This window comes from Corticium candelabrum, chromosome 2 (genome assembly GCF_963422355.1).
Source record: "Corticium candelabrum chromosome 2, ooCorCand1.1, whole genome shotgun sequence".
Taxonomy (NCBI): Eukaryota; Metazoa; Porifera; class Homoscleromorpha; order Homosclerophorida; family Plakinidae; genus Corticium; species Corticium candelabrum.
The window spans coordinates 190001-207854 of NC_085086.1; the positions used below are offsets into that span (position 1 = coordinate 190001).

Here is a 17854-nt window from a genome sequence, read left to right on the forward strand (position 1 = left end):
TTTGGAGTGATTCTTGAAAGCAGCCCAATGCAATGCTGTCCATCCATTCTACAATAACAGATAATTATAATAAGAAAGCAATCAGAAAGACAGACAGACACAAACAGACAAACAGACAGACAGTATAGAATTTTTTAGGTTAATCAGAACTTATTTGTTTTGAGCATTACGTCTTGTATAAGAAATAAATGTATTGACAGACAGACAGACAGACAGACAAACAGCGAGACCGACAGAAAGACTAAGAAACAGAAAAACATAAATACAGACAAACAGACAGACACAATGACAGACTGACGGAGAGACACACCGACAGAAAACAGACAAACAGACAGACAAACAAACAGACAGATATACAAACAGACAGACCGACAGACGGACAGAGAGACAGAGAGACAGACAGACAAACGGACGAACAGACACACTAAGTGAGAGACAGACAGACAGACAAACAAACAGACCGACACACTGACAGACAGACGGACACACGGACATACAGACGGGCAGACAAACAAACAGACACACACACTGATAGAAAAAACCACAGACACAATGACAGATAGACAGACACACTGATAGGCAAACAGACAGACAGAAAAACTGACAGACAGACGGATAGACACACTGAAAGACAGACAGACACACTGACAGACAAACAGACAGACAAACAAAGAGACAGACACACTAGCAGACGAAAACGCTGACAGACAAACAGAAAGACAGATAAACAGGCAGACACACTGATACACAGAAAGACAGACGCACTGACAAACTGGCGGACAAACACACTGACAGACAGATGGGCAGACACACTAACAGACAAAGTGACTGACAGACAGATGGACACACACACACACAGACACACACACACACACACACACACACAGACACACACACACACACACACACACACACACACACACACACACACACACACACACACACACACACACATACGCACGCACACTAATAAACAGACAGACACACTAACAGAAAGACAGACACACTGAGAGAAAGACAGACACGTGACACTGACTGACCGACAGACACACTGACTGAGCGACAGACACACTGAAAGACATATGGACAGACACACTGACAGACAGATGGACAGACACACCAAGGGACAATAACACTGACAGCCAGATGAACAGACAGACAAAGAGGCAGACACACTGATACACAGACAGACAGACAGACACGCAGATAGACAGACAGACAGACACACTGAAACACAGACAGACAGACAGACAGACAGACAGACAGACAGACAGACAGACAGACAGACAGACAGACAAACGGACACACACACACACACACACACACACACACACACTGATAAACAGAGAGACACACTATCAGACAGACAGACACACTGAGAGAAAGACAGACACACTGACTGACAGACAGGCACATTGATAGACAGACAGACAGACACACCGACAGACAGACAGACAGACAGACAGACACGCTGGCGGACAGACAGACACGCTAACAGACAGACAGGCAGACACACTGACAGACAGACAGGCAGACACACTGACAGACTGACAGGCACACTGATAGACAGACAGACAGACAGACACACTGAGAGACAAAAATCACTGACAGACAAATGAACAGACACACTGATAGACAAAACGACAGACACAATGACAGATAGACAGACACACTGACAGACAGACAGACACGCACACACACGCACACACACACACACACACACACTGATAAACAGACAGACACACTAACAGACAGACAGACACACTGAGAGAAAGACAGACACACTGACAGACAGACACACACGCACGCACACACGCACGCACACACACACACACACACACACACACACACACACACACACACTGATAAACAGACAGACACACTAACAGACAGACACACTGAGAGAAAGACAGACACACTGACTGACAGACAAGCACACTGATAGACGGACAGACAGACACACTGACAGACAGCCAGACACGAGGACGGAAAGACAGACACGCTGACAGACAGACAGACACACTGAGAGACAAAATCACTGACAGACAAATGGACAGACACACTGATAGACAAAACGACAGACACAATGACAGATAGACAGAAAGACAGACAGACAGACAGACATACACACACGCACACACACACACACACACACACACACACACACACACACACACACACTGATAAACAGACAGACACACTAACAGACAGACAGACACACTGAGAGCAAGACAGACACACTGACTGACAGACAGACAGACAGACACATTGACAGACAGGCAGACGGACAGACAGACAGACAGACACACTGACAGACAGATGGATAGACACACCAAGGGACCAAAACCACTGACGGCGAGACGGACAGACAAACAAACAGGAAGACACACTGATACACGGACAGAACGATACACTGATAGACAGACGAACAGACACAATGATACACAGACAGACGGACAAACACCCTGACAGACAGATGGACAAAAACACTGACAAACAGCTGGACAGACACACTAACACACAAAAACATTGACAGACAGACGGACAGACACTGACATACATACACACGTACCAACAGACAGACAGACAAACATTCAGGGAAACAGACAAACAAACAGACAGACAGACAAACAGACAGACAGACGGAGAGACAGACAGACAAACAGACACACTGACAGACTGACGGACACACTGATAGACAGACAGGCACACTTATAGACAGACGGACAGACGAACTGACAAACAGGCAGACAGACAGACAGACACGCTGACAGACAGGCAGACACAATGACAAACAGGCACATAGCCTCGTACTTCCAGACCAGAGAACCCGCGAAGCGGGAACTTTAGTCTGGACCAAGTCGATACTTAAATGATTTCGGAAGTAGCCCTTCTAAGCCAATCAGCTTCTACAACCCGAATCTCGGTTGTAAATTTTGATTGGCTTAGCAATAATCGGTTATGCTAAGTGCACTAGCACTGATTGTGCGCGTGTAAAATCCTCGTAAGCGGCTAAGTGCATGACAGAACAATAACAGACACACTGACAGACAGACAAACACACTGAGAGACAAACCGACAGACACGTTGACAGACAAACGGACAGACACACTGACAGACAGATGGACAGATACACTAAAAGAACAAAAACACTGACAGACAGACGGACAGACAGACAAACAGGTAGACAACTGATACACAAGCAGACAGACACACTGACAGACAGATGGACAGACACACTGACTGACAGACGGACACACACACACACACACACACGCACACACACACACACACACACACACACACACACTGATAGAGAGACAGACACACTGACTGACAGACAGAAACACACACTGATAGAGAGACAGACACACTGACCGACCGACACACACACTAACAGACAAACTGACCGACATACGGACAGACAGATGGGCAGACACACCAAGTGACAAAACACTGACAGCAAGACGAACAGACAGACACACAGGCAAGTACACTGATACTCAGACAGACAGACATACTGACAGACAGACGGACAGACACCCTGACAGACAGACGGACAGACACACTGACAGACAGCTGGACAGACACATTAACAGACAAAAGCACTGACAGATAGACGGACAGACATTGATATACATACACACCTACCAACAGGGAGACAGACAGACATTCATTCAAACAGACAAACAGACAGACAGACAGACAAACAAACATACGAACAGACTCACTGACAGACAGATGAACAGACACACCAAGGGACAGAAACACTGACAGCCAGACAGACAGACACACTGACAGACAGATGGACAGACATACTGACAAACAGAGAGACACACTGAGAGACAGACAAACATGCTGACAGACAGACAGACACGTTGACAGACAGACACGTTGACAGACAGACACGTTGACAGACAGACACGTTGACAGACAGATGGACAGTCACACTGACAGAGAAAATCACTGACAAACAGATGGACAGACACACTGATTGACAGGTAAAAAGACAAACACACACACACACACACACACACATACACACACACACACACACACACACACACACACACACACACACACACACACACACACTGATAAACAGACAGACACACTAACAGAAAACAGACACACTGAGAGACAGACAGACACACTGACTGACAGACAGACAGACACACTGACAGACGTATAGACAGACTCACTGACAGACAGATGGAAAGACACACCAAGAGACAAAAACACTGACAGCCAGACGAACAGACAGACAAACAGGCAGACACACTGATACAAACACAGACAGACACACTGATAGACAGACGAACAGACACACTGATACACAGACAGACGGACAGACGTATTGATAGACAGACGAACAGAAACACTCACAGACAGCTGGACAGACACACTAACACACAAGAAGCACACTGACAGACAGAAAGACACAATGAGAGACGGACAGACAGACACGCTGACAGACTAATAGGCATACTGACAGACAGACAGACACACTGACAGACAGGCAGACACACTGATAGACAGACAGGCACACTGACAAACATACGGACAGACAGATGGACAGACACACCAAGAGACAAAACACTGACAGCCAGACGAACAGACAGACAAACAGGCAGACACACTGATACACAGACAGACAGACACACTGACAGACAGATGGACAGACACATGGACACACAGACAGGCACACTTATAGACATACGGACAGACACACTAACAAACAGACAGACAGACATACACGCTGACAGACAAGTAGACACACCGACAGACAAACAGGCACGTAGCCTCAAACTTCCAGACCAGAGAACCCGCGAAGCGCACAAACTCTAGTCTGGACCAAGTCGATACTAAAATGATTTCGGAAATAGCCCTTCTAAGCCAATCAGCTTCTACAACCGGAATCTCAGTTGTAAATTCTGATTGGCTTAGCAATAATTGGTTATGCTAAGTGCACGCCAGAACAATGACTAAACTCTGCATGCCAGAACCTTTGACAACTGGTCGAGTGGTAGTCTCGCTTTTTAGTCGAGCAGTTAGTGTAGCTAGCGGTCTGCAAAAGAATCAAAGAGTCCTGGTTTCATGTTGTCTACCAAGATATCACTGCAAACACTGCAGACGTCTATTCTTCGTTCGTGAGATCTCATGGCATTTACAAATGATATGTTGATCTAGGTAAAACAATCCTACGCTGTTAGACACCATTTAGCATCACTTTTCATAAGTACTTCCAAAATCATTTTAGTAGCCTTGCGGTTCAGACTAGAGTTCGCACACACTCTGGTCTGTAAGTTGGAGGCTAAATTAATTGTATGCAAATTATTTATTTATTATTTCTTAATAATTTGTTGATATAAATTAATGTATATTGGAAGCATAGATGCAGGTGTAGTGTATGGTACCTACTACAAGTGCAGCCAGTATTGGAGGTGTAGCGGTCAGCTCTGAACATGTAGACATATGTGGAAGGCGTAGAGAGCAGTTGTGAAGACATAGCGGGCCGCTACACCTTAGCATGCCTGGCTAGAACCCTGACTAGTAGCTGAAGCTGTGCTAACACCATGCACACCGATATTCACAATACAATGATTACAAATATTATCATTCACATTCATATCAACATGTCTTACATCGTCTTTTATGTTGATATCACATCCATTCTCTAACAGAATATGAACAACTTTGGAGTGATCGTTGTCAGCAGCATGGCGCAATGCTGTCCATCCACTCTACAATGACAGATAATTATAATAAGAAAGCAATCAGAAAGACAGACAGACACAAAAAGACAAACAGACAGATAGTATAGAATTTTTTAGGTTAATCAGAACTTATTTGTTTTGAGCTTAACGTCATGTATAAGAAATAAATGTATTGACAGACAGACAGAGTCACAGACAAACAGCGAGACCGACAGCAAGACTGAGAAACAGAAGAACATAAATACAGACAAACAGACAGACACACTGACAGACTGACGGAGAGACACACTGACCGAAAAAAAGACAAACAGACAGACAAACAAACAGACAGACAAACAAACAGACAGACATACAAACAGACAGACAAACAGACGGACAAACAGACAGACAGACAGAATGACAGACGGACGAACAAACACAATGAGTGAGAGACAGACAGACAAACAAACAAACAAACCGACACACTGGCACAGACGGACAGACACACTGACAGACAGACGACACACGGACATACAAACGGGCAGACAAATAAAGAGACAGACACACCGATAGACAAAACGACAGACAGACAAACTGACAGACAGACGGACAGACACACTGAAAGACAAACACACAGACAAACAAAGAGAAAGACACAATAACAGACAAAAACACTGACAGACAAACGGAAAGACAGATAAACGGGCAGACACACTGATACACAAACAGACAGAAACACTGACAAACCGGCGGACAAACACAATGACAAACAAATGGGCAGACACCCTGACAGACAAAATGACTGACAGACAGATGGACACACACAAACACACACTAATAAACAGACATACACACTAACAGAAAGACAGACACATTGAGAGAAAGACAGACACGTGACACTGACTGACCGACAAACACACTGACTGACCTACAGACACACTGACACATATGGACAAATACACTGACAGACAGATGGACAGACACACCAAGGGACAAAAACACTGACAGCCAGATGGACAGACAGACAAACAGGCAGACACACTGATTCACAGACACACAAAAACACCGACAGACAGACGGACAGACACTGACATACATACACACCTACCCACAGACAGACAGACAGACATTCAGGCAAACAGACAAACAGACCGACCGACAGACAAAAACACAGACACACAAACAGTCAGAAAGAAAGAAAGACAGACAGACAGACAGACAGACAGACAGACAGACAGACAGACAGACAGACAAACACAGTGACAAACAGACAGACACTGATAGACAGACAAGCACACAGATAGACGGACGGACTAACACATTGACAGACAGACAGACACACTGAAAACAAGAAAGACAGACAAACAGACAAAAAGACAAACAGACAGATGGACATACCGACGGAGAGACAGACCGACAGACACACTGACAGACAGACAGACACACTGACAAACAGACAGACATGCTGAATAAAAAAAACAGACACGCTCACAGACAGGCAGACACAATGATAGAAAAACAGACAGACACACTGACAGACAGACAGATACAATGAGAGACAGATGGACAGACACACTGATTGACAGACAGACAAACAGACTGACAGACAGACAGACAGACAGACACACACACACACACACACACAATGATAAAGAGACAGACACACTATCAGACAGACAGACACACTGAGAGAAAGACAGACACACTAACTGACAGACAGGCACACTGATAGACAGACAGACAAACAGACACGCTGGCGAACAGACAGACACGCTGACAGACAGACAGGCAGACACACTGACAGACAGACAGGCAGACACACTCACAGACTGACAGGCACACTGATAGACAGACAGACAGACAGACAGACACACTGAGAGACAAAATCACTGACAGACAAATGGACAGACACACTGATAGACAAAACGACAGACACAATGACAGGTAAACAGACACACTGACAGACAGACACACACGCACGCACACGCACACACACACACACACACACACACACACACACACACACACACACACACACACAAACTGATAAACAGACAGACACACTAACAGACAGACAGACACACTGAGAGAAAGACAGATACACTGACTAACACACAGACAAACAGACACACTGACAGACAAAGGGACAGACATACTGACAGACAACTGGAAAGACACACTAAGGGACAAAAACGCTGACAGACAGACGAACACACAGACAAACAGGCAGACACACTGATACACAGACAGACAGACACACTGATACACAGACGGACGGACAGACATACTAACAGACAGACGGACAGAAACACTGACAGAAAGCAGGACAGACACACTACCACACAAAAAAATGACAAAGAGACGGACAGACACTGACATACATACACACCTACCAACAGACAGACAGACAGACATTCAGGCAAAGAGAAAAGCAGACAGACAGGCGGACAGACACGCTGACAGACAGACAGACACACTGATAAACAGACAGACACACCAACACACAGACAGACACACTAAGAGAAAGACAGACACACTGACTGACAGACAGACACACTGATAGACAGACAGACAGACAGACACACTGACAGACAGACAAACAGACACGATGGCGGACAGACAGACACGCTGACAGACAGGCAGACACACTGACAGACAGACAGGCAGACACACCGACAGACCGACAGACCGACAAACTGAGAGACAAAATCACTGACAGACAAATGGACAGACCCACCGATAGACAAAACGACAGACACAATGACAAATAGATAGACACACTGACAGACAAACAGACAGACAGACACGCATACACACACACACACACACACACACACACACACACACACACACACACACACTGATAAACAGACAGACACACTAACAGACAGACAGACACACTGAGAGAAAGACAGACACAATGACTGACGGACTGACAAACAGATACATTGACAGACAGGCAGATACACTAACAGACACAATGACAGACAGACAGACAGACAGACACACTGACAGACAGATGGACAGACACTCCAAGGAACAAAAACACTGACAGCCAGACGGACAGAGAAACAAACAGGAAGACACACTGATACAGAGACAGACAGACACACTGATAGACAGATGGACAGACACTCCAAGAGACAAAAACACTGACAGCCAGACGGACAGAGAAACAAACAGGAAGACACACTGATACAGAGACAGACAGATACACTGATAGACAGACGAACAGATACAATGATACACAGATAGACGGACAGACACACTGACAGACAGATGGACAAAACACTAACAAACAGCTGGACAGACACACTAACTCACAAAAACACTGACAGACAGACGGACAGACACTGACATACACACACACGTACCAACAGACAGACAGTCATTCAGGCAAACAGACAAACAAACAGACAGACACACTGACAGACAGATGGACAGATACACTACAAGACAAAAACACTGACAGACAGACGGACAGACAGACAAACAGGTAGACAACTGATACACAACCAGACAGACAAACTGACAGACAGATGGATAGATACCCTGACAAACAGATGGACAGACACACTGACAGACAAAGTCAATGACAGACAGATGGACAAACACACTGACTGACAGACAGACAGACAGACAGACAGACAGACAGACAGACAGACAGCCAGACACACACACACACACACACACACACACACACACACACACACACACACACACACACACACACTGATAGAGAGACAGACACACTAACAGATGGACAGACACACTGACTGACAGACAGACACACACACTGATAGAGGACAGACACACTGACTGACTGACACGTACACTAACAGACAAACTGACCGACATACGGACAGACAGATGGACAGACACACCAAGCGACAAAACACTGACAGCCAGACGAACAGACAGACAAACAGGCGGGTACACTGATACACAGACAGACAGACACACTGACAGACAGACAGACAGACAAACAGGCGGGTACACTGATACACAGACAGACAGACACACTGACAGACAGACAGACAGACAGACAGACAGACAGACAGACAGACAGACAGACACATACACACACACACACACACACACACACACTGATACAGACAGATACACTGACTCACAGACAGACAGACACACTGACAGACATATGGACAGACTCACTGACGGACAGATGAAAAGACACACCAAGAGACAAAAACACTGACAGCCAGACGGACAGACAGACAAACAGGCAGACACACTGATACAAACACAGACAGACACACTGATAGACAGACGAACAGACACACTGATACACAGACAGATGGACAGAACTACTGATAGACAGACAAACAGAAACACTCACAGACAGCTGGACAGACACACTAACACACAAAAACACACTGACAGACAGAAATACACAATGAGAGACATACAGACAGACAGGCACACTGACAGACAGACAGACACACTGATAGACAGACAGGCACAATGACAAACATACGGACAGACAGATGGACAGACACACCAAGGGACAAAACACTGACAGCCAGACGAACAGACAAACAAACAGGCAGACACACTGATACACAGACAGACAGACACACTGACAGACAGATGGACAGAAACACGGACACACAGACAGGCACACTTATAGACATACGGACAGACACAATGACAAAAAGACAGACAGACATACACGCTGACAGACAGGCAGACACACTGACAGACAAACAGGCACGTAGCCTCGAACTTACAGACCAGAGAACCCGCGAAGCACACCAACTCTAGTCTGGACCAAGTCGATACTAAAATGATTTCGGAAATAGCCCTTCTAAGCCAATCAGCTTCTACAACCCAAATCTCGGTTGTAAATTCTGATTGGCTTAGCAATAATTGGTTATGCTAAGTGCACTAGCACTGATTGCGCGCGTGTGAAATCCTCGTGGGCGGCTAAGTGCATGCCAGAACAATGACTAAACTCTGCATGCCAGAACAATGATTAGACTCTGCACATACAAACATCTTAGTTTTAGTTTCAGCTTCAGTTCTTCGATATTTTCAAGCTTGCAGTGAGAAGACATGCACAGCAGCGTCGCTAGACCATCACCTTTGACAACTGGTCGAGTGGTAGTCTCGCTTTTTAGTCGAGCAGTTAGAGTAGCTAGCGGTCTGCAAAAGAATCAAAGAGTCCTGGTTTCATGTTGTCTACCAAGATATCACAGCAAACACGGCAGACGTCTCCTTCTTCGTGAGATCTCAAGACATTTACAAATGATATGTTGATCTAGGTAAAACGATCCTACGCTCTTAGACACCACTTAGCATCACTTTTCATAAATACTTCCAAATCATTTTAGTAGCCTTGCGGTTCAGACTAGAGTTCGCACACACTCTGGTCTGTAAGTTGGAGGCTAATTAATTGTATGCAAATTATTTATTTATTATTTCTTAATAATTTGTTGATATAAATTAATGTATATTGGAAGCATAGATGCAGGTGTAGTGTATGGTACCTACTACAAGTGCAGCCAGTATTGGAGGTGTAGCGGTCAGCTCTGAACATGTAGACATATGTGGAAGGCGTAGAGGGCAGTTGTGAAGACATAGCGGGCCGCTACACCTTAGCATGCCTGGCTAGAACCCTGACTAGTAGCTAAAGCTGTGCTAACACCATGCACACCGATATTCACAATACAATGATTACAAATATTATCATTCACATTCATATCAACATGTCTTACATCGTCTTTTATGTTGATATCACATCCATTCTCTAACAGAATATGAACAACTTTGGAGTCATTGTTGTTAGCAGCACTGTGCAATGCTGTCCATCCATCCTACAATAACAGATAATTATAATAAGAAAGCAATCAGACAGACAGACAGACACAAACAGACAAACAGACAGACATACAAACAGACAGACATACAAACAGACAGACAGACAGACAGACAGACGAACGAACAGACACACTGAGTGAGAGACAGACAGACAGACAAACAAGCAGACTGATATACTGACAGACAGACGGACAGACACACTGACAGAAACACCGACGCACGGACATACTAACGGGCAGACAAACAAACAGACAGACACACTGATTCACAAAACGACAGACACAATGACAAATAGACAGACACACTGACAGACAAACAGACAGACAGACAGACAGACAGACAGACAGACAGACAGACAGACACACACACACACACACACACACACACACACACACACACACACATTGATAAACAGACAGACACACTATCAAGCCTGGTTCACAATATTGACGCCGACGTCGACGTCAACGCGGCGTCGTGACGTCCAGGTGGACGTCGTATTGTGAACAACAACTAAGTGGCGCGGCGTCAACGCTGCGTCAACGCGGCGTCATGACGTCGGAATAGAGCAAAGTTCTATTCCAGCGTCAAAAACCGGAGGTGGTCAGCGTCAAATGTAATCACGTGGGCATTTTTAGCGAATTAGCAGAGCTGTAAGCATCCCGGATTTAGTTTCCTGCTAGAAAGGAAGAAACATTGATTGAGGCTGTGAGGCAGCAGACTGCCATTTGGCAGATAACTTCCCGCTCCTACAGAGACATTAGAGTTAAGGAGAACGCATGGAAGGAAGTTGCCAGGAAATTGGACATCTCCGTTGAGCTGGCAATGAAGAAATGGAAGTGTCTCAGAGACAGATTTGTAAGGGAGCTGAAAAAAACACGCACCGTGTCTCTGGTGACAGTGGACCACCAACTACTTCCTCGTGAAAGTATTTTGAGATTTTGATGTTCCTGGATGACACGATGAAGCACCAACAGTGAGTCAATCTAGACTACATCCATCTGCTGTTCTTTCCACATATATAAGTTGGCTTATAACCTGTCTGCAGCTTGATGCCTTTGTCTATGCCCTCTGCTTGCCTTTCTGTCCGTCTGTCTATGAATCTGGTTGTTTCTGTTTCTGTGTGTCTATTTGCTTCCCTGCATGGGCATGTATATGTCTGCTGTCTGTCACTGTGTTTATCTAGAGGTGTGTCTATCTGTCTGTATGTCTGCCTTTCTAGTTTCTGCCTTTCCAGTTGCTATTTGGCAATTTTCGTATCTAAGATGTAGGTGTAGATAACTGTGTAGAATAATATATGATTGCCGGAATCAAACTCTAGGACTGACACCAACATTTCTTTGGCAACATATGGAGAGGTCGGGACATGTCTTTCAGAGACAGATGACCAAAGGTAATGATAATAATAACAACCAAACAACAATAATAATAATACACACAACATATATTTGAACAGATTTGCACTACGTCCATACTGCTACATATGCAATGAAACACTAAGCACTGAAACTAGAGTATTTGTGCTAGCAACATCTGCTATAAATGCAATAAGATACTAATAAGGGTATTAGAGAAAACTATTTTGTAAGCAAAGAAAGTTACTAATGAGTTTGTGAACTAGGCAGCTAGTGGCCACAGCTTGCTCGATGCCTTCTTCATATTTGTATTTGTTGTGTATCCTCTCAAGCACGTGACCGCAGATGTAATAAGAGCATAGCAGATTCTGGAGCGAAGCCAGTTTGACTGTCATGTTGTATGTGGAATGAAGAGTTTCACCTAACATTGATGCAAAATGCTTCAAGAAGGTGTTTGTGTTTGTAAGCAGCTTACTGCATCGTCCTGTGCATGAGAATACTATAGGGGTAAAAGACGCATGCTCTATCTGTCGAATTCATTCTTCATATTTTCCGTGCTGGCTCACTTGCCAGGTTGGTGGGCGCCCAGATGGGGGTAAAGACCCCACTTGCCCATCATGAAGGGGCATACCGACACATAATAAATAATAATAATAACAACAATAATTACAGTAGGAAACAAGAATAAAACTACCGCATCTGCTCTGTGGCATTCATTTGTTATGAGTGCTTTTGTTTGAAATATTATAGCTGTATCAGAGATGGGTGCTCTGCCATGGAACGTGATCTTGACAAATCATCATCTAGCCAACCTTCCTCTTACCAATGTGACCACCAAACTTCTCACCATCCTAACTCTAGTCAAACATCATCATCCCCGTCTCTAGATTCTTTCTCTACCCCTCCCCCTCCCCCGTCCTCTGATCTCCCATCCTCTGATCTCCCATCTAAAAGAGGCAAAAGGGTGAAGAGAGGCTATGATGAAGTTGACGAAGCTATCATCCATCATTTCCAAACCCAAAAAAACCATATGGATGAGGATCATCATTTTGGACTGCACGTTGCAGCCAGGCTACGGAAACTGGACGGACGAAGGAAAGCCTTAGATACAATGAAAGTACACCAAGTGCTAACAGAAGTTGAATACGATCTATACTTCAGTCCCACACAGCAGCATGAACCTGCGAACAATTTGATTTTCCTTCCAGAACAGCACCCACAACAGCACAATACATCATCATCAATCTATACAGAGTTCCCATCCAACACATACACAACCTGAGCTCTCTACAGGCTGCTCACAAACCGGCTTTTTTAAAGCCATTAATCGCTTCAAAGAGATTTGAATCTAAGCAAATAAGTAACTAAATACCCTTGCTAAAGGTAACTAAATACCCTTTCTTTAAATGTTTCAAACTACTACCATGGTGGAATCAAGAAGTTGCAGTAGTGGAAAGCTATGACATTCATGCAATGTACATGAATGGCAACCAAAGCATAAGTTCTGCTCTCTCTGATCTATATTGTTGGCTTTTAGAAAAGCCGGTTTTAATTCACTCCATACATCTAGTGATAAGATGTTCGATGAATGTGATGGTACTGCCAATCAACTTGTCCTCGGGGAGACATGAAATAGTTGCTGAAGCACTCTCGTACTTCAGCTGCTGATTGACTAAATCTATTGCTCCCAACTTTCCCTACTCTTTCTAATCCCCCTTCAGCCCTTACTTCAGCCCTCCATCTTCCTTCCACTACATTCCCTACACTATCTTCTGCATCGCTAAAACCAACTGGGCAATAGACTGTAGATTAGGTGATCCGTAGGAAATTATGGAGAGCAATGGCAGCTTTAGTAAAAGTTACTACATGTTCTGGTTGAGCGACGATAGGCTTTCTAAAAAGTTGCCACCTAGCTGTCAGAATTCCAAAAGAGTTTTCAATGATCCTTCGAGCTCGACTAAGACGGTAATTAAACACAGCCTTTGCATCTGGCAGATTCCTGCCTGGGTAGGGCCGAAGCATGTGTGTCCGTAGAGGAAACGCTTCGTCGCCTACAAATACATATGGAGCCCTTGTTGCTGTGCAAGGCAATTCTCTTGACGATGGCAATGAAAGGGTGCCAGACTCTAGTGCTTGCCCGAATGCTGACTGTGCAAGAACACCTCCATCACTATGCCGACCACTATCTCCTACATCAACTATTAAGAAGCGATAATGCGCATCGCAAACAGCCATAAGGACAATAGAGTGGGTCCCTTTATAATTGTAGTACACGGACCCAGAACCAGCTGGCGCTTGAATCACAACACGTTTTCCGTCAATTGCTCCAATGCAATTCGGAAAATTCCAAATCTTTTCAAAATCAGTTGCTATTTCCTTTCCACTCTTCTTCATTTGATGGTGCTTTAACATAGTGAGGTTGCAACACTTCCCAGAGTACAGTGCAAGTGTCTCTTATGATTCTGCAAACTGTCGAGCGACCAACTCTGAAATTAAAAAAAGAGACACTTGAGAGCTTCCTGTTGCTAGATACCTCAATGTCATAGCCAACCTATGTAAACACAGCAATCAATAGCCTCAAACACTCTAAATGCTCTAGGAGTCAAAGCAGTTTCCATCGCACAAATACAGAACCAACCAGACAGACAGATAAACAGACAGACAGACAGACAGACAGACAACCTGTGAGAAGCAAACTTGCCGCTCTAAACTGGCAGTTTTCATCTCCTTGGACACAGAGGGGCAAAAGATTTGCAGGGCCATCACAAGGGTACAGATAAACAGAACTCTGCAACAATACCTGAAATTCTGCCCATCATGATTTTAGGATTTACAGCCATTGTCTTGATTAAAGAATAGAGTAACCCGGATAAAGATAGGATGCTTGTTTGCAATTTTCAGTTTGGGTACCTCCATATTACAAGCAAGCACACACAAGCATAAATGGCACGAAGTAGCACACCCAATCTGGCAGTAATTAATTAGGAAAGGACAAATATGCTGATTGAACACGTTTTAGATGCCAGCACATTAAGAGGTTTAATGCTTTTGCATGTACTTTCTCATCTCATGAAGTCATCCTAATACTACAGGTCTGATACTTGAATCTTTGACAGAATTTCTTGGTATATATCTACTATGCTAGGAAATGTAGTATGCATACCCAATTAGGATATTTCGTACAAATAAATACCTGATCTACCAAACTTTCAAAATATTACAATTTAGCATCAAATTCTCCTTCCAATATATTGAGTATTGTACTAGATTTCTTAGCATATCAGGTATTTGTACTAGACAACATACATACCTCATTTCCTAGGACATCCAGTGTGGCGCCGTCCCAGATTTCCTGGCCCGCTACTGACAGAGTTAAATTAAAGTACCGGATTTCCTAGAGCTGTACTTATTCTTCTAGGCAGGCAGGCAGACAGACATACAGACAGACAGGAAAGCACAGAGTTCGAATTACAGTATAATGATCTAGGATACCTTTCAGCTGGAGAGATTTCTGCTCTTGTTCCACTTTGGTAGGACCTTGTTGTTAGTGAAGGGGTCACTTTCTCGACAAGACAATCGAACGTCTCCTTGGACATTCTCAAAAAACGGAAATGGCTTTTCGGGTCGTTACGGCGCAGTTCTTGTAGTAACTGGTAAAAATCACCTTGTTGGCGCCTTTGCTGAAATATTGGACGTACCCACATACGTCTTCGGTGTTTTGATTTGGCCTTCTTGCGTCTACGTCGCAAGTGAAGCAGCAAGAGAACATCATCATCGGAATCGTTGTCCATGACTGGCCACGCGTGCGCGATCTGACTCGATACCCCAGACCAACCTTGACGCGCAACTTCGTGACGTCCAAGGTATTGTGAACAGGACGACGCTGACGTCGGCGTCACGACGTCGAGTTGACGACGACGTTGGCGTCGACGTCGACGTCGGCGTCAATATTGTGAACTAGGCTTCAGAAAGACAGAGACACTGAGAGAAAGACAGACACACTGACTGACAGACAGGCACACTGATAGACAGACAGACAGACAGACACACTGACAGACAGACAGACACCCTGGCGGACAGACAGACACGCTGACAGACAGACAGGCAGACACACTGACAGACAGACAGGCACACTGATAGACAGACAGACAGACAGACACACTGAGAGACAAAATCACTGACAGACAAATGGACAGACACACTGATAGACAAAACGACAGACACAATGACAGATAGACAGACACACTGACAGACAGACAGACAGACAGACAGACAGACAGACACACACACACACACACACACACACAATGATAAACATACAGACACACTAACAAACAGACAGACACACTGAGAGAAAGACAGACACACTGACTAACAGACAGACAGACAGTACAAATCACACTGAGTGGCAGACTGATAGTGACGTATCTATTACATTCTTAAATTAATTGAACTGTTTCTCATTACCAATACAATGCTAAAGATATAACTGCATGTGTGCAGATGTAGTGTACAGTACCTACTACATGTGTATTCATTATTCATAAATAATTAATAAATAATTAATAGAACTATTCATAAATAATAAATAAATAATTAATAAAACTATTCATAAATAATAAATAAATGACTTGCATACAATTAGTTATATAAATATATTATTAATAAATAATATTAAATAAATAAAATACAAATAATTTACAAACAATTAATTTCTAGAAATAAATTAATAGTTAGCCTCAAACTTTAGTTTTAGTTTAGTTTTAGTTTTAGTTTCAGTACTTCAATCTTTTCAAGCTTGCAGTGAGAGGACATGCACAGCAGCATCGCTAGACCATCACCTTTGACAACTGGTCGAGTGGTAGTCTCGCTAGTCGAGCAGTTAGAGTAGCTAGCGGTCTGCCAAAGAATCAAAGAGTCGTGGTTTCATGCCGTTTACAAAGATATCACAGCAAACACTGCAGA

The 17854-nt window shown here is 44.1% G+C and overlaps 2 protein-coding genes across 2 annotated transcripts in view; both read right to left on the reverse strand.

Moving 5' to 3' along the window:
- Nucleotides 1-17854, reverse strand: part of LOC134198358 (CARD- and ANK-domain containing inflammasome adapter protein-like) — a 32424-nt gene that overhangs the window by 10732 nt on the left and 3838 nt on the right. The window contains exons 5-7 of the mRNA XM_062667735.1: nt 11432-11530; nt 5646-5744; nt 1-48 (exon numbers count right to left, since the gene is read on the reverse strand). The exon at nt 1-48 is cut by the window's left edge and continues 48 nt beyond it. Of these exons, the coding sequence (XP_062523719.1) occupies nt 1-48; nt 5646-5744; nt 11432-11530 (246 nt within the window). The remainder of the gene's footprint in view (nt 49-5645; nt 5745-11431; nt 11531-17854) is intronic.
- On the reverse strand, nt 14495-15562 carry LOC134198359 (uncharacterized). The gene has a single exon (XM_062667736.1). It carries the CDS (start codon nt 15299-15301, stop codon nt 14699-14701), a length of 603 nt encoding a protein of 200 aa, XP_062523720.1. The 5' UTR covers nt 15302-15562; the 3' UTR covers nt 14495-14698.